At 49.9% G+C, this 22,624-nt stretch overlaps 1 protein-coding gene across 3 annotated transcripts in view; it reads left to right on the plus strand.

Annotated features, from left to right (window-relative positions):
* The window catches only part of COL5A1 (collagen type V alpha 1 chain), a 146,942-nt gene extending 126,982 nt beyond the window's left edge, over positions 1–19,960 (plus strand). For 2 of the 3 annotated variants that reach the window (XM_061476915.1, XM_061476913.1), the window contains 22 exons: positions 575–628; positions 827–934; positions 1,024–1,077; positions 1,168–1,275; positions 1,360–1,413; positions 1,795–1,902; positions 3,232–3,285; positions 3,658–3,711; positions 4,141–4,194; positions 4,623–4,676; positions 5,351–5,458; positions 5,888–5,941; positions 6,040–6,093; positions 6,278–6,385; positions 6,857–6,910; positions 7,538–7,573; positions 8,339–8,392; positions 8,764–9,022; positions 9,441–9,553; positions 11,588–11,656; positions 14,947–15,180; positions 17,290–19,960. In XM_061476915.1, the coding sequence (XP_061332899.1) occupies positions 575–628; positions 827–934; positions 1,024–1,077; positions 1,168–1,275; positions 1,360–1,413; positions 1,795–1,902; positions 3,232–3,285; positions 3,658–3,711; positions 4,141–4,194; positions 4,623–4,676; positions 5,351–5,458; positions 5,888–5,941; positions 6,040–6,093; positions 6,278–6,385; positions 6,857–6,910; positions 7,538–7,573; positions 8,339–8,392; positions 8,764–9,022; positions 9,441–9,553; positions 11,588–11,656; positions 14,947–15,180; positions 17,290–17,436 (1,992 nt within the window). In that variant the 3' untranslated portion in view covers positions 17,437–19,960. Of the gene's footprint in view, positions 1–574; positions 629–826; positions 935–1,023; positions 1,078–1,167; positions 1,276–1,359; positions 1,414–1,794; positions 1,903–3,231; positions 3,286–3,657; positions 3,712–4,140; positions 4,195–4,622; positions 4,677–5,350; positions 5,459–5,887; positions 5,942–6,039; positions 6,094–6,277; positions 6,386–6,856; positions 6,911–7,537; positions 7,574–8,338; positions 8,393–8,763; positions 9,023–9,440; positions 9,554–11,587; positions 11,657–11,710; positions 11,780–14,946; positions 15,181–17,289 lie in introns of all 3 variants that reach the window. The other variant, XM_061476914.1, reaches the window with a different exon arrangement.
* Positions 19,961–22,624: the final 2,664 nt, after the last annotated feature.

The following is a 22,624-nucleotide window of genomic DNA, read 5'->3' on the forward strand; positions in this document are numbered from 1 at the left end:
GCTGCCCAAGCTGCTTCCCTGGAGGAGCGTGGCTCTGGCGTGTGACTTGCTGGAAACAGAAAATACCAATTTCATTCCTTTCTGTCAGCGCTTCGTCTTCTCCTTCGCTTCATCAAATACCCACACGGTGGAAAAAAGGGAGGACCTGAGGTGTGAGCCTGCAGCTCCCAGGAACACACGGAGATGTTTCCATGTCCCCCTGTACTGTGTAAATTGTCCTGAGCAGCTCCTGCCATTCAAGTCAGGTGTGGGGCTGTAGCCCCTTTTCTGGTTGTCTCCAGCACTCTCAGGCACCCTTTATGCACTGCTCAGAGCCAGGGGAGGATAAATGACACTCGAGTATCTAGATAGAGCTGAGTGATGTGATAGTGTTTTGCTGGAGAAAAAACGCATTCAGATGTGCCTGGCATGCCATTGGCACCAGGGCTGAGGAATGCTGGCTCTGTTCCCTCCCTCTGTTTAGGGAATTAATGCACATTAAATGGAGGCTGTCTTGAAGGGCATCACCTTTCCCAGGTGAGGTCTTTTTACTCCGAGCTCCTAATGCTGATGTTGCTCTTCTGTTTCATGACAGGGTCCACCAGGGCCTACTGGCCCACAGGGTCCGATCGGTCAGCCCGGCCCCGCTGTGAGTATTGTCCCCTGTCAGCAGAAATCCCCTTTCGAGCTATAAAATCCCTTGGGAAGCACTGCAAGGATTGGCAGTTCCTGCCTGCCGCTGCTGATGCGCAGGGCGTTACCACTGGCAGCAGAAGGAGGTGGTGGGGATGGGGCTTTGCATCTGTGTCATGTCCTTGCTAAGCTGTGCTAGACCCTTTCCTCTTAGGGTGCTGATGGAGAGCCAGGTCCCAGAGGGCAGCAAGGCCTCTTTGGTCAGAAAGGTGATGAAGGACCCCGAGGTTTCCCTGGTCCCCCTGGCCCGGTGGGCTTGCAGGTAAATTGCAGCATCGAAGGAGGGCTCAGGGTGATGAGAGCTGGGGCTCCACCTGAGATGTTCACAGCTCAAACTCATCCCCTCCGCAGGGCTTGCCTGGACCGCCTGGTGAGAAGGGAGAAACGGGTGATGTTGGGCAAATGGTGAGAGGCTTTTGTACTTCTCTGTTTGTCACCGGCACAGACGTTGCTCCAAGAAACGTGTCTTAAATCTGTCTCCCCTTTCTCTGTCAGGGCCCACCAGGCCCACCTGGACCCAGAGGTCCCTCAGGACCACCAGGAGCAGATGGTCCGCAGGGTCCTCCTGGGGGAATAGGAAATCCTGGTGCAGTAGGAGAGAAGGTAAAAAAGCATCCAGGGAAGCCTGGCTGAGGCTTTGCTGGGTCAGCAACCCCAGGTTTGCTCATCCTCTTTTCCCCTCTGCAGGGTGAGCCTGGTGAATCTGGTGAGCCTGGGCTTCCCGGCGAGGTTGGCCTCCCGGTGAGTACACTACAGGCTGGCTCTTGCTCTGATGGAGAAGAGCTTTTCTTCACGGGTGGCCCTCTGAAGAGCTGGTAAAGGGGTGTAGGAGAGGCATGGATTCAGCTGCAGGGGCTGAACCAGTGCTGTTCTTGGTCTGGGTATTGGGTGACACATCACCATGTTCCTGGGTATTTATAGTGTAAGTTTAGTCACCGAACATGGGCTACCCACGGCTGAACATCATGAACACCATTCAGCCTTCGTGGGAAGGGACTGCTATATCATGTTCTCGTGCTCTGAGATACAAATAAAGCTTCTTTCTCAGAATTGATCCAAAGAGGAGTTAGAGATTGGCAGGTTGGTTTCCTGGAAAATAGAAACACCCTTTTTCCTTTACAGGGTCCTAAAGGTGAAAGAGGTGAAAAAGGTGAAGCAGGTCCCTCTGGTGCTGCTGGTCCACCTGGCCCCAAAGGTCCACCAGGCGATGATGGTCCCAAAGGCAGCCCTGTAAGTACCCCTCCTGTCCAAGCAGTGCTCCCTTGTCTTGCCCAGCAGGGATTTCTGCATGAAAAGGTGTTTTCCAGAGATCTCTGTGGAAATCTGAAACAGTTTACCAGCCACAGAATTGCTCCTCCAATGATACTTGATATTGATCCCCTTCTTCAGGGTGCTCGTGAGGAAAAGACCCAGCTGTACCTCATCTTCCAGCAAGACTTAGAATCATAGAATAGTTAGGGTTGGAAAGGACCTTAAGATCATCCAGTTCCACCCCCCCTGCCATGGGCAGGGACCCCTCACACTAAACCAGGTCACCCAAAGCTTTGTCCAGCCTGGCCTTGAGCACTGCCAGGGATGGAGCATTCACAACCTCCCTGGGCAACCCATTCCAGTGCCTCACCACCCTCACAGGAAAGAATTTCCTCCTTAGATCCAACCTAAACTTCCCCTGTTTGAGTTTTAACCCGTTACCCCTTGTCCTGTCACTTGAATTATTGGTTCTTTTTGCAGGCTGTCAGAAAGCTCACCCCCATGGTGAGCCTGCAGTAGGTTCACTTTGCACTTGAGCTTATGTATTTCCAAGGTCCTCTGCACCAGAGCAAAGCTTCTGAAACAGCGTGGAGGAGATTTATGTGAATCTGGGAGTTGTGCATGTAGGGCAGATCCCTGTTGATGCTGATTGCTGTAGCTGTAGTGAAGCCAGTAGAGCTATTCTGATTTATACCAGATGACAATGGTACAGTATTTATCTTGCCAGCTTCTTTGATGCTTGCCTGCTGAAGAAATTTCTGCTGTGATAAGCAGCGGAGGCAGGAAAGTCAATCATCACTGAACAGATGGGCTTTGGGGATATCACATTACTGCTTGAAGCCTATTGTCTGAGCGCTGGTCTTGGGGTTGTTTGAAGTAAACAATAGACATTGCATGGAGAAGAATGGTGAAGTGTTTTAGTCATTAAATGCCTTGAGGGGATCTTCCTGTGATCGCGTAGTAAGCAAGCATCACGCAGTAAGCAAAAGCAAAATCTCACCTGCACGTTCCCCAAAGCTGCGAGGATTTTGCTGTCATTTGTCCAATGTATTTATGAAAAAACAAATGAGGCTCCCAGTGTTGCCTTTGCTTTGCCTGATGCAGAGCTCAGCTGGTGGCTGGGACAAGATGAAGTCGCTGAAGATGCAAAGATGGGATGTGATCTGGGACTGCTGGAGGGTGGAGAACTGGGGCTTTGCTCCATAGGGTGACTCCCTGTGTTGTCACTGGGGTCACAGGCACTAGTGCTCCGCAGTGCTCCAGATGCAACCTCTCTGACATGGGGATATCCCTCTTCTCTCTCTGCAGGGTCCGGTTGGTTTCCCTGGTGACCCTGGTCCTCCTGGAGAGCCTGGTCCAGCTGTAAGTGTCCATCTCACAGAAGGGCAGTTAGGTTCCTCCTCTTGGTTCAGTAAGATACAGCACTGTGCTGTTCATTCACCAGCAGCTCCTCTGGAACTTACTCTTCCCTTTACTTGGGAAAGAGTAAGGAGTTGCACCATAAGACTACTTGTCTGAGCATGCTACAGCCTTTGGGGTAGTAGCTGTATGAGTGCTGCTACCCACAATATTTGACATAGGACATTTGCTGTTGCCAGTGCTCTCAACAAGAGATGGGAAGGGATGGTGCTGGTGGCGTGAAGAGCACTGCACACTCCTGCTGCTGCTAATGCTTTCCTCAGCTGTATTCATGCCCTAAATACACCTGCTTGTTTCTTTCTTCTTCCTTTTCAGGGTCAGGATGGTCCTCCTGGTGACAAAGGTGATGACGGAGAACCTGGACAGACCGTGAGTAACTGGATCGATGAGCTCTGTTCCCCATCACTCCCCATGGTTCCTGTACACAGGTCCAAGGGCATACAGCATCCGATTCCCACCAGCTTCTGCTGCGCTGGCCCCTGGTGCCTGTCCCTGCCGCCTGTGTCAGCCTGGCCGCTGCATCCACCCAGGCTGCTGAGCAGTGCATCCCCAAAGCAAACGTTAACTTATGGGAAAACAAAACTCTTTCATTTAAACTTTGCTGTGCCTTATGGTATTTCCTGGTGGGAATGGCTAAAAGAAGAAACCACCTGCACCCCGAGGAGGTGTTGGGAGTTGTGCTGCCCACGCCTCGGCTCAGCACAAACTCCAGAGCTCAACTCGAGCTTTACACATGTGCTCCTCCTTCCCATGTCTCGTGGTGCAGTTATGGCTTGTTCTGCTTCCTTCTCCATCTAGGGTTCCCCTGGTCCCACAGGAGAGCCAGGCCCCTCCGGACCCCCAGGAAAAAGGGTAAGCTGATGGTTTAGGGGCGGTCCTCCAAGTGTATTTGTGTTGAATTTGTGAAACTAATGTTAGCAGTAGGTCTGCAGTAGATGCAAAGCAGTAGCATGTGAGATAAACAATAACTAAAAAGAACATCATGATGCACCATCCCAACCACTGGGAATTGCTGGGAAATTGTCAACCACATCCCCTGGTTTACTGAGGTTTTAATACCCAAAAGAAAACACAAGGATGAGGTGCTCCTGCTCTTCCCGCCTTGCTGCAGAGCCCAGGGATTCATTTAGCAAGAAGCTAATTTAAAAAGCTTTTCAGAGATATTTGTCTCCATTTTGCCTTCTTCCCTGGGGCTGTAGCATCATTCTGCTAATTCCACTGGACCGTTTCAGATCTGTGGGATCTAACTGTGATTTGCATCTGTGTTGTGCTTTCTCTAGGGCCCTCCTGGTCCAGCCGGTCCTGAAGGAAGGCAAGGAGAGAAAGGAGCCAAGGTAAGCGCTGGATGGGGGTTCACTTCTGCTGCCCTTTGTTTGTCAAAGGGACCTCCCTCTGACAGTGCTGGTGTTTGAAAGACAGTGATTTGATTTCTCTACGTGTTACAACGAATTAGCCTGAACTGGGGGCTGTTGGCCTTCAATCTAAGCTTATGTTTCATCTCTTCACAAACTCCATGGAGATAATTAGGGCTTGCTGAGGTCACGGGGATGTTTTCCTTGTTTTGAAATCACAAAGTGCCATATCTGGCAATTCAGTGTGTTGTCAATGAGAGACGTGCACAGCCCTGTGTTGTTTCCCAGGGCAGAAACAGCGCTACTGGACCAGGGTTGTTTCGGTAGGGGAGGTGGGGAGATGGAGAGGGGGACTGCAAATTACAGGCCCAGATGTTGTGGCAGCTGTGGGAGCGCTGGTGGCAGAGGATGTCCTCTGCTAGATTATATCCCAGGACCAGGCACAGGACAGCTCGGGGAGCTCGCAGTCTCCGAGGCTGTTCCTGCTGGAAACCAGCAGAAGTGGTGGGGAGCAGCAGGAAAACGAATGTGTTGGGAGCTTTACGCGCTTTGCATGCACCGGTGTTCACTCTGGGACATCCTGGCAGCAGCCACAGTGTATTCAAGATTGCTTGATGCCCCAGTGCGAATGAAGCCATGCTGCCTCTTGCATCTAGGGTGAAGCTGGTTTGGAAGGACCTCCGGGCAAGACTGGCCCAATCGGTCCTCAGGGTGCTCCAGGGAAGCCCGGTCCTGATGGTCTTCGAGGGATTCCAGGTCCAGTTGTGAGTATTCCCAAACTGAGCAGAGTCTGAGCAAGCTGCTGGGCAGGGCTGTTCCTGGTGCTTACCATAACCTATCTGCTTGGAAGACTCCTTTCTGCCAGTGAACACAGGTTTAAATGCCTGACAGCAGATAAAACACATTTAGTGGAAATAATGCAGCAGTGAATATCACCTCCCAGCATGTTTTATTTGAGACTTGAGTCTGCTCACCCCCTCTCCATGGGTGAGGGTTTCCAGGACCTACAAGGTCCCTTTTCCAGTAGGGATCTGAGCATGAAAGGAGCATAAATCATTTTGCCTTTACCACCTGTGAGAAGGCAGGGCGAATGTTCCGTGGCACAGGGGCCACACGAGGAAAGGTGAATAATGGGAGCAATCCCAGCTGGGAGCATTGAGTAATTGTTTTGAGGGGATTGCACTGTTTTACAGGGTGAACAAGGTCTCCCGGGATCCCCTGGCCCAGATGGTCCTCCAGGCCCAATGGTATGTCCAGACCATCAAATTCTGTGTGGTTTTGACATGGGTGAATGCATTTTACATGAACTTATTCTCTCTTTCATTTCCCCCCCGGTCTCTCAAAGGGCCCACCGGGTTTGCCTGGTCTTAAAGGAGACTCTGGTCCTAAAGGAGAGAAGGTGAGAATAGCACACATGATCTCACTGCATGACCTGGCCATTGTAGAGGCATCCTGCAGGTGGCAAACTCCTGTACCCTTGCTTAGATATTTGGGATGTATCCAGCAACGCCTTTGCTGGGTGGCTTTGGTGTTTGGGTACCTCAAGTGAGAGACCATTATTAACATCTGCTGCTTTTCCCTAGGGTCATCCAGGTTTAATCGGGCTTATTGGACCACCAGGAGAGCAGGGGGAAAAGGGTGACAGAGGTCTCCCAGGCCCCCAGGGCTCAGCAGGACCCAAAGGAGAGCAGGTAAATATTCCATGAGGCCTTAATGGAACGTGCTTTTGAGCTGTGGGGTTTGCTGCTTTAAGCAGGTATGGCATAGCAGAGCTGCTCAACCTTGGCTAATTTTGGAAGAATATTTTCTATGTTAATGTGGTTTATTCTACATGTGAGATGGGCATGCTCCAAATCACCCGACCTAGTGGGAAGCAGGTTCTCAAGGGTCATCTGAAAAGAGCTGAGTAGACTTGGAGGGATGGTACCATTAAATATGCATCCAGAGGACAGGTTTTTACAACTGTGTACCAAGTGAGGTGGGAGATTCCCTGGTTGTGCACATGCTTAAAAACCAGTTAAACCTCCAGGTTTGAATAGAGTCCTCCCTTCCGCTCATTCAGCTCCAGTCAGTCCTCATCAGCTGTGAGCAGGTGTCAGTTGTGTAGTTACATGCCAGCACTGGTGCATACACATCGATGCTTTTCTGCTTTTATTTTCCAGGGTATCACAGGTCCTTCCGGACCCATCGGACCTCCAGGGCCACCAGGATTACCGGTAGGTGACAAGCAATTGCCTTTGAATTCCTCAGGGGCTACGCAGTCTTTGTGGAGTCACCTTTGTTCTCCCGGATACACCCAGCAGAGCATTTCTGGCCTGGCCTGGTGTGAGGAAGTTGGTGGGGATGGCTTTGCTCAGCTGAGCCTGTTAAACACACTTGGCTGGGTTAGGGAAGTACTGGGGGTGATGGATGAGCCGAGAGATGAGCTCAGTGCGCATGGCAGGATGGAACACAAACGTCCCTCTCCCTGGTTTTAGGGTCAGCTATGATCACACCGTGATTTCTTGCCCTTTTTGCTCTTGGTACATTTTTCCCTGGATGCCCAAAGGCTGCACCTTGGGTAAGCAGCATTTGCTGGGTGCCCTCAGCACGGAGCCAGGACCAGCCCTGGGCTGTAGTAATGACCCAGCAGCTTTTCCAGCCCCCATCCAGGCAGGAGTGTGGAGCAGTGACACAGATGGATCTGACACAAATGCATTTTGCATGTTGGCAAATAACATTGAACTCCAGTGGATGGGAAAAGTGGGGAAAGAAGTGAAAAGGAAACCACCTTGTCTCTAAGGGGAGTCTGTTGCCTTCTCTGCTAGAACTGTACTGACTCTGCTCTGCTTTTCTCCACACAGGGTCCACCTGGTCCCAAAGGTGCTAAAGGATCATCGGTGAGTATAGACATTGTTAAATGAAGAAGGCGAGGAGCAGTTATTAAGTGTATAACCCACGGCAGCTCCTCCCTGTCAGTGGCATTAAGGTAACTGGCCACAGGTGGCCTTAGCAAGTGCAGCCTTTCCAGGAACGGTACCTGGGGAAGGTTTCTGTTGCGCTCTCTGTACCTCAGTGAACATCAGTGCAGCAGAGATCCCAAGGAGGATTCCAGTGCACAGTCCTTGGGAGAAAACCTCCTGCTGTAAGGCGGCGGGTATTAAAAATAGCCAGTGGAGCGGGAGGTGGCGAGCTGGGGAGTGCAGAACGCAGCGAGAACGAGAATGTGACAGGGAAGCAAGATTCATGTTACAGATCTCCCATGCAGGCAGCTAAAAATTCCTCTTGGGCAGCTTCCTAATCCTCCTTCCCATGCAGAATTCAGTGTTCAATTAATTTTTAGGTTTTATTCGATTTATAAACCATTGGGTTGGTTTGAAGAGTTCACGCTGTCTTGCACTGGAACAGCCTCTCTTTTCCATAGGAAGCCTCAGCAAAGTCTGACTGTTTAACCCCAATCATTTGACTGATCTCTTTTCCTTAAGCATCTTCGGAGAGAGGTGCAAGGAGACCCCTCTGATGTGCATGAAGGGCACAGAAAGAAGGGACAGGAAGACAGATTTTGCCACAGGAGACTATTAGAAGAAATAATGTTTGGGATGTGCTGGAGGTGACAAGTGCTTTTCCCTGTGTGACTCCTGGTTTTCCCATGTTTTTCCTCCCAGGGTCCAACAGGTCCAAAGGGTGAATCGGGTCTTCCTGGGCCCCCAGGGCCTCCTGTAAGTAGAACCCATTACATGAAGCATGAAATGAGGCTCACATTTAATGGGTGTTGTAATATCAGGGGCTAGAGGATTTCTGGTCAGAGATTCAGCATATCAGGAGTCCCTGCAATGCATTGACAGCTCTTAGAGGTGCTGGGGAAGAAAGCAGGATGTGAAGGGAGAAGTTACTGATGGGTAAAGAGAAGATGAATCCAACGTTCAAGTTTGGTGGCTGGGGTTTTTAGCAGTGCCATCACAGGTGTTTTACCTGTTATGTGTGTGCTTTGTGATGCTCCTCAGCACTGGTGACTGCTTTGGCCACCTCTTCCGTCTCTTCCCCACTGGCAGTGCAATGAGCAGTGGTATCTCCTTCCCCCACAAATCAGGGTCCTCCTGGAGAAGTCATCCAGCCGCTGCCCATCCAGGCTTCCAAGAGGACCAGGCGGAACATTGACGCCAGCCAGCTGGTGGACGATGGGAATGCCGACAACTACATGGACTATGCAGATGGCATGGAGGAAATCTTCGGCTCGCTGAATTCCTTGAAACTGGAAATCGAGCAAATGAAGCATCCCTTGGGCACCCAGCATAACCCAGCACGTACCTGCAAGGACCTGCAGCTCTGCCACCCCGATTTCCCAGACGGTGGGTCCCAGGACAGGGGGGATGAGGGGAAAACACCGTGAGTGTCCCAGCTCCATACAGTGAATAGAGGCGAGTGCAGGAAGAAAAGGAATGTGGAGGGTCCCTGGCCCTGGTGCCTCATGAGGAATGTGGCTGACAAAGAAGGAATAGATAGAGAAGAGTTGAATTAGATGATCGTTGCAGGTTCCTTCCTACGTATATACTCTATTATAAGAATGGGGATATATGGTGAAAATCAGCTATTCCTATAAGGTGCCACAGTGTGATGTAGAGTCAGATCATAACCTGGTTTCCAAAAAATATGTAGAAACAGTGGCCTATGCCAGAGATGAGACATTCCTGGTAAGGTGGCTGCTGAATTGTCCTTCCTTCACAGTGCTGACTCTTTCTTCCCTTCTCTTCCCTCTCGTGCATCCAGGTGAATACTGGGTTGATCCCAACCAAGGATGTTCCAGGGACTCTTTCAAAGTGTACTGTAATTTCACAGCTGGTGGAGAGACTTGCATCTTCCCTGATAAGAAATCCGAAGGAGTAAGTCCATACAACTTCCCCCCTCCCATAGCATGGTGATAAGAGAGGAGTGTTTCCTAATATGAATATTCATAGACAGTCCATTTCAGGAGAACTGAACAATAGCAAGTAAGGATTAAAGATCCAGAACATTCCTTTGTTATGCAGCGTTGGTGTCTAAAATAAGGAATATGTTTATAAAGATAATTTCTTGGAGTAAGGCAGATTTAAACTGTGATTTGGGACAAGTCTTTGATGATTTCCCAGGCATAATAAATGCTAACACCTTTTTGCTTTGCTTTAGAAAGGCAGAAGTGTGTGTTGGTGCAGGAACTGTGAGCTTCGTTTAACTCCTTCCCTCCTGCAGCCAGGCTGCTCTGCTCTCTGCATGCACAGGCACTGCTGATTCCTCTGCCCTTGCTGTGCCTTGAGGCAGAGCAGATAAACGTTTCTCTCCTGTCGTTTTTCCTGGTGTTTCCTATGGGCAAATGATCATCAGTGGTTGCACCTGGCCTCTGCGCTCCTGGCGCCGATGCACGAAGCCTGGTTGAGTCCTTTGTGTAATGATGTGCTTAGCTCAGCCGGACCCTGTGCCCTGTGCTGTCCCCTAGAGCTGCTCTCCCCAGTGCCTGGGGACCAGCTCTCGCAGTGGCCGAGCAGAAGCTCCTGCGAAGCAGCCTGGGGAGCTCCCTCGGTGCCTCAGCTCTGCTGGGTTAAGGTGCAGACAAAGCTGTTCACTGAAAGCTGTTTGCTTCCCCAGTTTCACCCACCAGCAGTACGGGCCAGAGCAGGACAAGTAACAGGCAACATAAATCTTCCTTGGGTTTTTGTTAGGGTTGTTTAAGCAGGAGATGGATTTCCTCTCCTTTGCACTCACTTGCCATGGCTTTCCTCTAAATCTTGACAGCTAAAACACAGAGTCTGCCCCTGATCTTGGGGCTGCTCGGGCTCCTGTGAGTGGCTCTTTGGCCTCGCCGCGTCCACTGTGGAGCTGCTTTTCTGAGCACTGCGATGCTCCTCAAATACAAATTGTGCTCCACTTCTGCAATACATTGTAAATAAGGAAAAGCTTCAGCCTGCTCTTTTCCCACGTAGAGGAATGAAACCAGCTACCACAGCAGCATTAAGTATTGGCTGAGTGGTTTTATTATAAGCCACAGCAGACTTTAAGCCATACCCCCTTTCCCTCCGTCCTTAACCCAGCAGAATCACACTGACTTGCTTTATGGCTCACGCACTGGCAAGGAAAGGACGATCCCAAGACACCTGTGTGTAGCTTGGCCATTGTTTTTGGAGGGATTTACAGCAGCAGTGCAGGAGCTCGTGGGAGGGTCGGGGAGCAGGGAGCAGCCACGTTCCTCCCTTGTGCTCTGACCCGAAAAGTGATTCAGCTGATCAGATGCGGCTGCCATAAGGGATGCTCCAACAGCTCATTTCTTGTCAAGGTCACCCCCTGCATTGCTCCAGGTAGTTGGACCTTCACTATGTGTGATGGTCCAGCACTGACTGTGGGGGATGCACTCTGCGTGCTGCTCCTTATTGCCACAGAAGTGCCAGAGGCAGGCGGAGGCTTTTCCTTAATCACATTCTTTGCCTTTCCCAGCCCCACAGCATCTGGATTTGCTGTTAGAGTGACAGCAGCCTTCCCCATTATCAGCACTGCTTTTCCACCCCAGCCCTCCCATGGAGATCCTTTACCACCGATACTTCCTTTTTTCCCTCCCTGTCTTTCCTTTTGTCTCTCCTGCCAACAGACAGCACTGCTGGTTCTGCATCCAAAGTATGTAGGAGGCAGACATCATTAGCCCTTAGCCAAGGAGGCTCGTGCCAGGGCACTGCTGGGCAGCACCACGCAGTTCCTCCTGCGTGAGAGGTTGCTGGCACCTTAGGGCACTGCCAATTGCTCTTGTTAGTGGTGTAGAAAGATTAAGAAAGCAGTGGAAAGGAAGCTGGACAGTCTCTGTAAGACGTGCACGCTCTGCTGGGGAACTGAATGGAACTTTTTAATTGATTTTTCTTCTTTCTCTCTTTCCTCCTTTGCCGTCCACAAACTAGGCTAGAATTACTTCCTGGCCAAAGGAAAACCCAGGCTCCTGGTTCAGTGAATTCAAGCGCGGTAAACTGGTAAGATGCATCTTGGTGCTTTCTGTTTTCTTTAACCCCTGTCATATTTTACAGAGTAAAATGGCTCGTTGGCCCAAAGAGCAGCCTTCCACATGGTATAGTCAATACAAGCGGGGGTCTTTGGTAAGTGGCTAACCTTGGCCCTAGTCTGAATCAGAGCACCTCATCTGCTTTGGTATGGCCAGACCTGTTGCCCTCTGCATGCCGGACTAATCCCTATCCCACGTTGCAGTACAGATGTTTAAGGTGGAATACTGAAAAAGGACTAAAACCCAGTGGGGACACTTTTCCCGTTGGCTTGACTAGAAGCCCAGGAGCAGGGCACAGCGCTAGTGCAGCCCATGCTTGCTGTACCCAGGGTGAGGTGTGAATCTATACATCTCTGCACTGGGGCAGGCTTTCCCTAAGGTGGGTTTTGTCTCTCGCACTGGAGCTGGGCCCCGTCAGGAGCTCCCACACCACCCCCAGAGCTTGGAGACATGAAGTCATTGCTTTAAAGGACTTAAAAGGTTTAAAGGATTTCAAGCCACGTGCATTGGCCAAGCCTGATGGGCAAGAGCTTGACATAGTCCCAGTTAAGGACTTTTTCAAGTCCTGTCCTAAGGTCAGGAGATGTTTGATGTCGGCCAGCAAGGCAGCGACACAGAACAGAGAAAAAGCTCTGGTGTTTTGTCCTGTAACAGGACATCCATGCTGTGGATAGATCACTCCTACAGAACCTCAGCCCTGGTCAGGGAGGTCAGAGCAGTGGCTTATGAGTGTATGCCAGGTCTGCTTAAGCCACAGCGCTCTGTGGGTGTCAACTGTGTGATGCTGTGTGGGTATCAGCTCCTGTAGGATGAGCAGGATGCAGATAATGAACCCAGTCAAATGAGAGCTAGGAAAAAAGGAAATACTCAGTGGCTAAACCTGACCTGCCCTAGAAGCAGGAGCTGCTCTGTTGAACTGCACTGATCTGCTCCTGCAGGGCAGAGGTTTCTTGCAGTGCCCAAACTTCCACCTTAAAGGCAAACAACAAAGCAAACCACCGCGTTGTTTTCCTAAGCCGCGTTTTGTTGCCACTAAACACGTTCTGCTCTGGTTCTGCCCACCAGAAGGATATGGCTTCTGCAGCTTCTCTGCACTCCTGAGCAAGGCCACAAAGCCAAGGCTGCAGCCTCGTAGCTTCTTGGAGGGCAGCTACTCATAGCTTCATTACAGAGCACTCCATCAGTTAATGTTACGAGTAGCTCCATTTCTCCACCTTCTCTGCTTTTTTTCCCTGTTCAGTCTGTTTACCAGCCAAGTTAGAGGCTGAATTGCCAACCTAGACCTTAGGACCCTTCAGTTTGTTAAACAGGAATTTCAGCGCTACTTGGAACCCTTTGTTCCATCTTTCTGTGTTGCCGTTTTCTTTCTTTTTTTTACCTCTCCTGCATTTTCTCTTTGGGAAGAAAAAGCCACCAGCACGTGGAAGACTTGCGTAGGCAAACCTGACCTGCCTAAGCCAACCACAAAACGCCTAAGCCAGCCACAAAACACCTGAGCCAGAAAAGTGCAGTTTGAGTATTTACTCTGATTTCAAATACCTCTCATTCTCCCCAGTCAGTCCTTGGAACCATGAGGTTTGTAAACTGGGGAGACATTTGCCTGGATCCAGCATCGGTTGAGATCTGTGTGTAGCTGGTGAGCTGAATGAGTTTGAGTCCCCCCTGGGTGCTGTGTTGCCCATGGTACTCCGCCGAGAAGGTCCCTGGTGTCTTTCCATGCAGCCTGAGCAGGGTCTCCTGGGGGGCTGAGCCCCACAGGGATCCCTGATGCTGTGGGGAAGGTTTCCACCCGGCTGCTCAGCACTGAGGGAGCGTAGATGGCTCCGTGTGAATCTCAGCGCTTGCAGGAGGTGTGCTCACCTTTCTTCTGGGATAGCTGAAGGATGAAGGGCATAGGAAATGAAACACAAAGAAAACATCTTGTTTTGATGCTTCTGCACCATCATTAATCAATGACACAGAGTTCTTGGATCTGATTTCTTACTGTTTCGCATGGTGCAGCCAAACTGCATTAGAGGGATAGAAGGGATGCAGATGTTTTTTTACTGGACTCTGCTTTCCTCCCCTGTGTGTTGCACACAGTTCCCAGTGGCTCTGACAGGGCCTGCCACCCATCCTGTCCTGTTATCCTTCACAGCCGTGTGGCATCTGCCACAGGAAATACTATCACAGAGAAAACAGAAAGGGATTGATTTTGGCAAACCCGTGTTCCCATGAGCCAGCCTTATGCAGGCAGCCGGTTCCCAGTGGCTCCAGTCACAAAGGTGGGACAGGGCTTTGTGCAGTCTCCAGAGGCAGAGCAGGAACCGAGGCCCCTCCACAAGTAGTCAGTCTCCAGACTAAGCCCTGGTTGAACTAAGAGGAGCAGGTCCTGCGGACAAGTAATGCCACGCGTCCTTGGGTGCGTGCCGTGCACTTGACATCTTGTGCCCCGGCCTTCCACGTCCTGGTGGTTTTCTGCCAGCTCTCTCCTGGCATGCGCGGCTCTCTCATGGTCAGTCATATTTCACTCTCAGGAGGACAGTGCAACAGTATCCTGACAACCGGTTGGTATATCTATTTATTTATATTACCTTTTAATTCACTGCTCTATTGCCTGGTTATGAATCTCTTCTACTGTTTGCAGCTCGCACAACAAGTCAATGTTTCGTGGTACCTTGAAGACCACCACGCTGTCTGTGTGCCTGTATTTTTCTCCTGGTTCTTTCCAAAGACACCCACTGTCCATAGAGGACAGTAACGAGCAGCAGCTCTGGTAGCGTGTTGACGCCCAGGAAGAATGAATGGGAAATACCTCCGTGTGTGCAGGATGAAGTACCCACAGCAGTCAGAAAACAGTGTCACATAGAACAGACAGAGCCCCAGGCCTTACAGAAATCTGTTCTCTCTCCTCTTCAAAAGCTGGAGAAGTATGCTCGCTATTGGCTTAAGCCTGAGATGTGTATCCCCAGATTTGCACTCTCTTGCAGCCAGGGCTGAAATCCCTCTTCATTTTTCCTCCCGCCATGAATTAATGTGATTTTTTTTTTAGCTCACCACCAGACTACACCAGCAAACAGAATAAACTGCCCCTCAGTAGCCATGTCCCGCAGCCCTGTGTCTGTGGCATGGCAGGAGCAGGGTCTGCACCTCAGCGAGGTGGTGAGATCAAGCCCCGTGCACAGGATAATACAGATGGGTGAGGCTGGTGCTCCTCAGAGCCCCCAGACTTGTTGCGTTGCCCCTCACTGCCCAGTGTTTCCCCTTCTCCACTTCCCATAGCTCTCCTACGTGGATTCAGACGGGAACCCCATTGGCGTGGTGCAGATGACCTTCCTCCGGCTCCTGAGTGCCTCGGCCCACCAGAACATCACTTACAACTGCTACCAGTCCGTGGCCTGGCACGACGCCACCACCAACAGCTACGACAAGGCCATCCGCTTCCTGGGCTCCAACGATGAGGAGATGTCCTACGACAACAACCCCTACATCCAAGCCGCCCTCGATGGCTGCGCGGTACGTGGGCAGCGCTGGGCGCTGCGGGATGTGTCCGTCTCCTCCTCTGCTTGTCCAGCACCTTTTGGCTCAGTGCAAGCACCTCTGCATTTCCTGGGCCTGTTGATGCAGTTGCCTGGAGGGTTGTCCCCAGCGTGAGAGGCATTGAGCTTGTTCTCCCCTAATGCTGGTAATAGGTGGTTCCACTCGAGGCCAGGGGAATCATAGAATCGTTAGGGTTGGAAAGGACCTTAAGATCATCTGGCTCCAACCCCCCTGCCATGGGCAGGGACAGCTCACACTAAACCACGTCACCCAAGGCTCTGTCCAACCTGGCCTTGAACACCACCAGGGATGGAGCTGCAGCACCTCTAGGAATTGGGTTCATTTGCTTTATTGCTGGCTGTGCATAAAGGGACCTGCCTAAAACCACAGGTTGCTTGTAAAAGACCCCTTGCCTTTGCTCTCCCCCTGTTCACTCACGAAGAGCGAGGCAAACGATGAGTTTCCAAAGGGGCCCAGCATCCTCCCTGTGCCTCTGCTTCCTGTTGGGTGGTTGGGTGCTTGATTTGGGATTGAGCTCTGCAAAATCTGCCCTCAGGAGCTAAAAATCTGGCAAAGCAGGTGCTGCTGGTGTTTATTTTGAGCCCCAGCGTGCTGGTGCAGAGGCACATGGGATTCTCACCCTCTGGAACTGCAGCACTTGAAGCCCACGGGACAGAAAGATTGAGATGTTTGACAGAAAAAGCCCTCCACAGAATATGAGATCAAAGTGGTTCTGTTGTGGCACATTCATGTGTTTTACTGTAGGAGCAGTGAGGAAAATCAGATTTGAATCACTTCTTTTAACACTCTGGCAGAGGGAAAGAGCATCCATCCATCCATCCATCCATCCATCCATCCCACTTCGGAAGCCATGTTGGGGAGTTTATCCTCAAGTACTTAATATCTCCTGCTAACACAATGTGTCCTCACTGGGAAGTGCCTTTCCTCTCCCTTTCCCTTCTTAAGTGTCAGGGATGTTGCAGGATCACATGTTGCATGTTTTAAGGCAGAAGTGCTGGCTGAAAACCCTTTTGGTTTAAGTGATTTGACTCAGGTGCCTGGCATTCATCTCCTTAATGAGGGATATTTGCATGGAAAGACGACTGGGGCTCCTTCGAGTTTATTTGCTTGGTTGCCTCTCTCAGGCATCTTCTCTCTGCAAGAGATGTGTCCTGTGGGCTGTGGAAAGGAGGTAAAACATGACTAAGAAGCTTATTGCAGCCTTGCAGAAAGAGGCCCTGCATCTCCTGTACCATCTCTGGTACCCTGGTAGATCATCCTTCCTGAACCGCAGGCAAGATACTTTAGATTGAGCCCCACCATGTGGAAAATGAAGTTGGGCTGCCTGGCACAGTGTTGTCACAGGAGTCCTGGCAGGACCACGCTAAAGGCTGATGTTCAGGCTGTTACTTGAATGTGTTATCACAGCTCATTCTGTACACAGCCTATTCTTCTGAGGCACACAAATCAGAGGGTACGGTAGAGCCTAAAGCTGCTCCGAATCAATTTGTTTGTGCAGCTCTGTACGCCCTCAGGGGCACTGCTGCTCCTCTAATAATTATTTGTATTTCGGAACTAAGTGTATGGCTACCAGGCACGCTAAAAAGACACCATCACCTTGTGAATTCCATCAGACTTTAAATGGGATCTTTCCGGTAGCACTCGGATAATAGTCAAACTAATATATTCAAATTAAATCGCTTCTATTTGCTCAACAACCCATGTGTGTCCTCAGGGAGGCAAAACAGCTATAGCACAACCAGGCTCCTGTTCCAGCTGTGAGATGTGCTGACAGCAGAGTTAGTGTCTTTTGATGTGCATGGCAGCAGCTTCTGCTCCAGCATCTGGGCTCAGGACAGTGGGACCATTGTCAGTGGTCACCATCCTGCTTGAGAACCTCTCTGCTAGATCTGCAGGGCAAATATGTGGTTGGGTGCTGGGTTCCTCAAATTCCACTCAGAAATGCCTATGTAAGATCATCACCGTATTCCCAGCTTGCCTGGCAAATGCTTATCCATGCAAACTTGCTGCTATTGGGTTGGAGGCATCACCAGAGCTCCTCTCTCTCCCTTTTCTCCCTGTCAGGCAAAGAAGGGCTATCAGAAGACTATCCTGGAAATCAATACGCCCAAAGTAGAGCAAGTGCCTATAGTCGACATCATGTTCAATGACTTCGGAGAAGCATCACAGAAATTTGGATTCGAGGTGGGACCGGCTTGCTTCATGGGCTAAGAGCCACCTGAAAACTAGTCTCCAAATGAGCAACCTCGTAACCTCATTGCGCCATTTAATTAATTAAAAACAAGAAAAAAAAGAGAAAAAAAGAATTCCTCGTCACATGCACGTTCTGAAACTGGACAGCGATGGGTTATTTTATATCCCCGTTCCGTTTTGTTCCTCGTCCTGCCCTGGTTCCTCCGAGCCCCGCGAGGACCCAGCCCACCACACACACAGAATCTCATGACCGCCCGCCGCACGCGTGGCCCAGGGACCTGGCCGTGTGCTGCTCCCACCGCTGCTGCTCCATGGCCACCGAGCAGGCCCCACTGCCAGCAAAGGATGCTGCTGCTTCTGCTGCTTCATCATCTTCTTGCCACAAAGCAACACCAAGCCCTTGCCTGTAGATCCTTGAGGAAAAGCTTGAAACTCCAGTGTTCAGCCTGACGTGGAAATACCAGCAGTCCCGGCTGCAAACCAAACCTGCCAAAGCTCATTGGAGGCATTTTGTTGACTTCCACCAGATTGGGATCAGCTCTAACAAGTAGATGTCATGGCTACTTCCAGAAGGTTTAATATCTCCCTTGAATCACGTAATTCCATCTTTTACAAAATGACACCCCATGAATTCGATAGGGAAAAGTCGTACTGGGCATCTCTCTCCCATGTATTAAAGGTGCTTATATTTTTGTATGTTTGTAAGTAAATATTTGTATTGTATATTATTTTAAATGCTGAAATGTTTCTGGCTTCAAAACATGCATGTGACCCTGTCTGGATTGAACCCAGCTCTCTTCCCACCACTGCCCAGCCAAGCATCAACTCCGGGGATGAGGACAGCAGCTCCTGCCTCTTCCCAACCCCAACCCTGGATCTGGAGGGTCTTTGAGTTGTGCCCAGGCGTGAGCCTTGGCAGGATGAGGGCCCATGGGGTGGCAATTCCGTGTTGTAGAATGATTCCCTTCAACGTAAGGAAATTAAAGCCACATTTTAACAAGGTCTCTACAAAAACCCTGATGTGAAAGTAGGATCTGCTTTGAGTCTTTACCTTTTTATCCACCTGCTTACCTTCACATCCGTGTTTTAAATTAATTCTTCCTTTTTTCCTTCAGCATTCTTTTAAAATAATAATGATTTAACACCCCCCCCCCCCTCCATTCTCAGTGGCAGATTGCAGTGGCAAGGGAAAACCCATTGGTCCTCTCTGAATATGAAGTGTAAAGAAAAGGAAACAAAAAGGTGCTTTTTATTTTTACATGTCTCTGTGGTGCTATCTATTTGAATGACTTTAATACAACACTGGTGATACCCTGCCATTGGCCAATCTCCCACCAGCTTTTGCTTTTTAGCTGCTTTCAACGCAGACTGGAGGCTTTTGCTACAGTCTTTGATTATAAATGCATGTCCTCTCTGTACTTGTTACGTAGAAGACCCACTCATTGCTTAGTACGGTCCATGTACAAAAAGTATTAAGTGCTCACATCTTTTTTTCCTCCTTTCTCCCCAAGAATATCGCTGCCTCTCAGGCGGTGGGAGCCACACCAGATTGTACCCGCTCGCTGCATGTTTGTGGTGCTAATTTATGTAGTTGCTGGCTGTCCTGACGCGATGCTGAAGCCGGGTGGGATGCCGCCCGCCGCGCTCCCAGAGTCTGCAGTTCTCTTGGTCTTCCCACGGTGGCAATGCCAGGATGGGATTTTTCTTTTCCCATGCAGCGTTTTTGGCTCTCAACCTGGTGACACCATCTTCTTTCTCCCTGTTTCTGTCCGTGCGTCTTCCCCCTGCCCGTTTTCCTCGGTTAGATCTCTCAGCCGGATAATAGATGTTGCAGGGTGCTTTTTTAATTACTTGGCCTGGAGTATTCCAGCAGCGCTTGAGCCAAAGTGGGGCTTTCACCGTAAAGGAAAAGACATCACATTTACTGTGAAGAAAAGCCTATATCTGATGTCTTCTCCCCCCTCTTTCCCAAGCAGAGAGCAGCGGTAGCCAAGGAAGGGAGGTGAAGCCGTGCTGGAGGCAGCGGCGATGCTGCGCGGTGCTTGTCGGTCTGGGAGAGCCACGTCCATCCCTCTCCCTTCTCCTGCTCTGTTCTCTTGCGTTCTTTTATCACTTGGGGGACAAAAAATACACAAGGTGCTACCCTAAACCCTGCAGACTCCGGCAGCAAAGCAGTGAAAAGGAGAATATGGTAATAATATATAGGAGAATTCAGCTTCTCAGTCACCTTGGCAACAGCCTTGTTCAGGAGCAGTGGGAAGGTCAGGAAAGGTTGCACGTTCCTCTCTGCAACAGAAAAGCCATATCTTGATGTATGTACACACGTGTGCGCCTGCCCAGGTCATGTGATTCTGTTATAAATTTTCATCAAAGGAGCTTTTTTCTTTTTATTTTTTCTTTTTATTTCATTGCTTTAAGAAAAGAAAAAAAAAATTCCTGTCGAATTCCACAGTGTTGTAATTGTACTGAGCTCCGAACTGTTCCGATCCCCCAGACCACTTAGCTACGGTATATTGCAATAAAATTACTACTTGTATTTGCAGACCTTCTTTTTGTGTAATTTTATTTCCCTCCTCCCTTAATATATATTGACTTGAACAAATGTTGATAAGAAAAATAAAAGCCTATGGAAAAAACAAATTCTAGTACGTAAGGCCCTTTTTAAACAATAGTGTTGAATGGCTTATTGTACATTTCTCCAAAGTCCAATAAACATGTCATGAAATTTAAGTGTAATGCCCATAAGAGCTATTTTTAAATATTTTAAACCTGTGTAATAAAGGAATAAATGTAATAGTTTTTTTTTCAATAAATCAAGTTTACTGTTTCCACCGAACCCAACACGATGTGAATGTCTTCTTGAAGTTGGTTGCAGCGGGATCTCCCCACGACCCCTCTGCTCAGTGGAGCCTGAAGAGTTCATCGGAGGAGCAGTGACAGTGCTTAAAGGTAACGTATATACTGCAAGATACTAAACCCAACCCACCAGAGAGAGAATTTCCAAGCCTGGAATCTTTTCTTTCCCCTCAGTGAGAAACTCCAGTCAACTCAGTGCAACACTCCAACCTGGGCATTTCAGTGGGACCTGGACGAGAAAATCAAGTGGCCACCAGCTCTCCGCCTTCTCCACGAGCACCTGAGGAGCCTTTGCTTGGTCCTGCAGCATTTGCTCCAGATGATCTTCTCACCTCAAGATGAACTCGGGACACAAACCCTTCCTCCAGCTTCCCGGTGAGCTCCTCCACCCCCAGACGCATGCCCTGGCCCCAGAGCACTGCTGCATGGATGTGCTGGGGGAAGCAAAACGAGGGACACTCTTCCCATCCTTTCCTCCTTGCCTCCTGTGGGTTTCGATCCATGAAAGACATGCCAGAAGATGATGGCTCCTCTGGAAACCACCATGAAAAGTCACATCATCAAAGTCACCATCAGCCACTGCTGCTGGATTTGCATCGCTCTGGTTCTCACAGGCTTCTTGCAAACAACATTTGGTTGGCACTACTGGTTTGCAGGTTCAAGAAGATGCTTGGGCCTTAGGAACACGTCCTTATTTGCAACCCTGCAGGTGCGTACAGTGCACACACACATGCACAAACCCACCCTGTGCAGAAAGCTTTGCAATGACCCAGACGTGTTGTGTGTCCCATCAACCTCTCCCTTTTATTCTTCAGCTGCAATTAGTGGTAAAACTTCACATCTAAGTGGACCCCTGAAATGCAGAGCTACCACAGCTACAGGAAGAAACTATGGGGGGAATAACTTTAATTGCTTAGACCTGGCTAGAAAGATTTAACTTAGATCCTGGTAATGCTTCAAGGTGACACTAAGCTCATCGTGCTGACTTGTCACTTGTGATTTGCACTCGGTCGCTGCTGGTTGCAGCAAAGACTTCAGCAATTGCCTCAGAGTCTTGCTGCTGAAAGGAGCTTTGATCTGTCATTAGGAAAAGCAGAGATTTAAGAAAGAATGTGACTGTTTGGCACTGCCAGACCCAGAAGCTGGGGCATATTTTTCACCTCTTTTCATGTAACAGAGTCAGGGATTTGGTGCTGGAGCTACAGTGCAGGAGCTCTGCCGGGTGAAGTGTGGAGGGTAATTTTGGGGAGATCCACACAGAAAGCAGCCGTGTGAGCACCCGAGATTGCTCAGTGTTGGGGTGAGAGTGGGGCTGCTCAACCCAAACGCACACGCCCTGGGCAGCAACTGCCTCCTGTGATGTCTCCTCTAGCACCGGGTCTTGGCGAGGCTGGGAATGCTGCTTTTCTGTGTATTGAGAGCATGAAGCTTGAAGAGTTTTCCCACCCAGTTACCTGAGCTGACCCAGGCTTAAGAACGTGTGCGTTTGCTCCCTGGCTGGTTCCTAGGGTATAACATGAGTGGCTGCTTGAGTGCTCCCTGCCTGTGAATGGGAATTATCCTTTAGGTGATGCTTTAGCCCTGTTCTGGAGGAAGGGGCCGAGTCCTCCTGCTGCTGCGTGTCTGTTGGCTCCCTGTCTTTTCCCTTTGAGTCCCTTGGCTGTGCTGCAGCTGGTGGAGCACCGGCTGGCCCTAAAGCCCTGTCAGGACCCACAGCCTGGGCTGAGGGTGCTGCACACCAGTGGGGCACAGCTTAGCCATGTAAGTGCTCCTGATCTGATCCGTGCCATGCAGGGCAAGACAGGATGGCGTTGGCTGGGATGCACCCTGCTCTGTTGTTATCTCCCAAGTGATGCTCCTCCCAGCTCCTTAAATAGGTGTTTACATGAGAGTGGTAAAAAAAAGTAAGGGCTAAACAAGAAGTGTTGGCTCTGGTTAAATTTAGAGATGAGGTTCTGGGCCTCTCTCCCCTGTGGTCTGGGTGACTTTGGGCAAACAAGCCAGAAGAAAAATTGAATGGGTGTTTCATACAAAATATTTGGTTTCTTTAGTGGAACTAAAGCTCTCCTGGGGAGCAAGAAACAGCAAGATAAAGTGGGAGGCTATAATAAGAAGGGGAGAGGAATATGCATGAAGAGAATGTGTAAAGCATTGGGTAGGGGGAGGTTTTTGCAGCATACGAGCCAAGCTAGAGCTGTTTTCATTCTTCAGCTGCTTTCTGTCCAGCATCTCCCCCGCCAAGCCTGGATTGACTTGGTTTTTATTAATGTCTCAATCAAAAGGCTAGAACTGACCTGACCCACCGCTCTGGGAAAAAAAACCCGGCTCCCTGTGACTGTCAGGGAGAAAG

This window comes from Pezoporus flaviventris, unplaced genomic scaffold, assembly GCF_033815535.1.
Source record: "Pezoporus flaviventris isolate CSIRO_AGI_PZ_B2104156 unplaced genomic scaffold, CSIRO_AGI_Pfla_v1 ptg000097l, whole genome shotgun sequence".
Classification (NCBI taxonomy): Eukaryota; Metazoa; Chordata; class Aves; order Psittaciformes; family Psittacidae; genus Pezoporus; species Pezoporus flaviventris.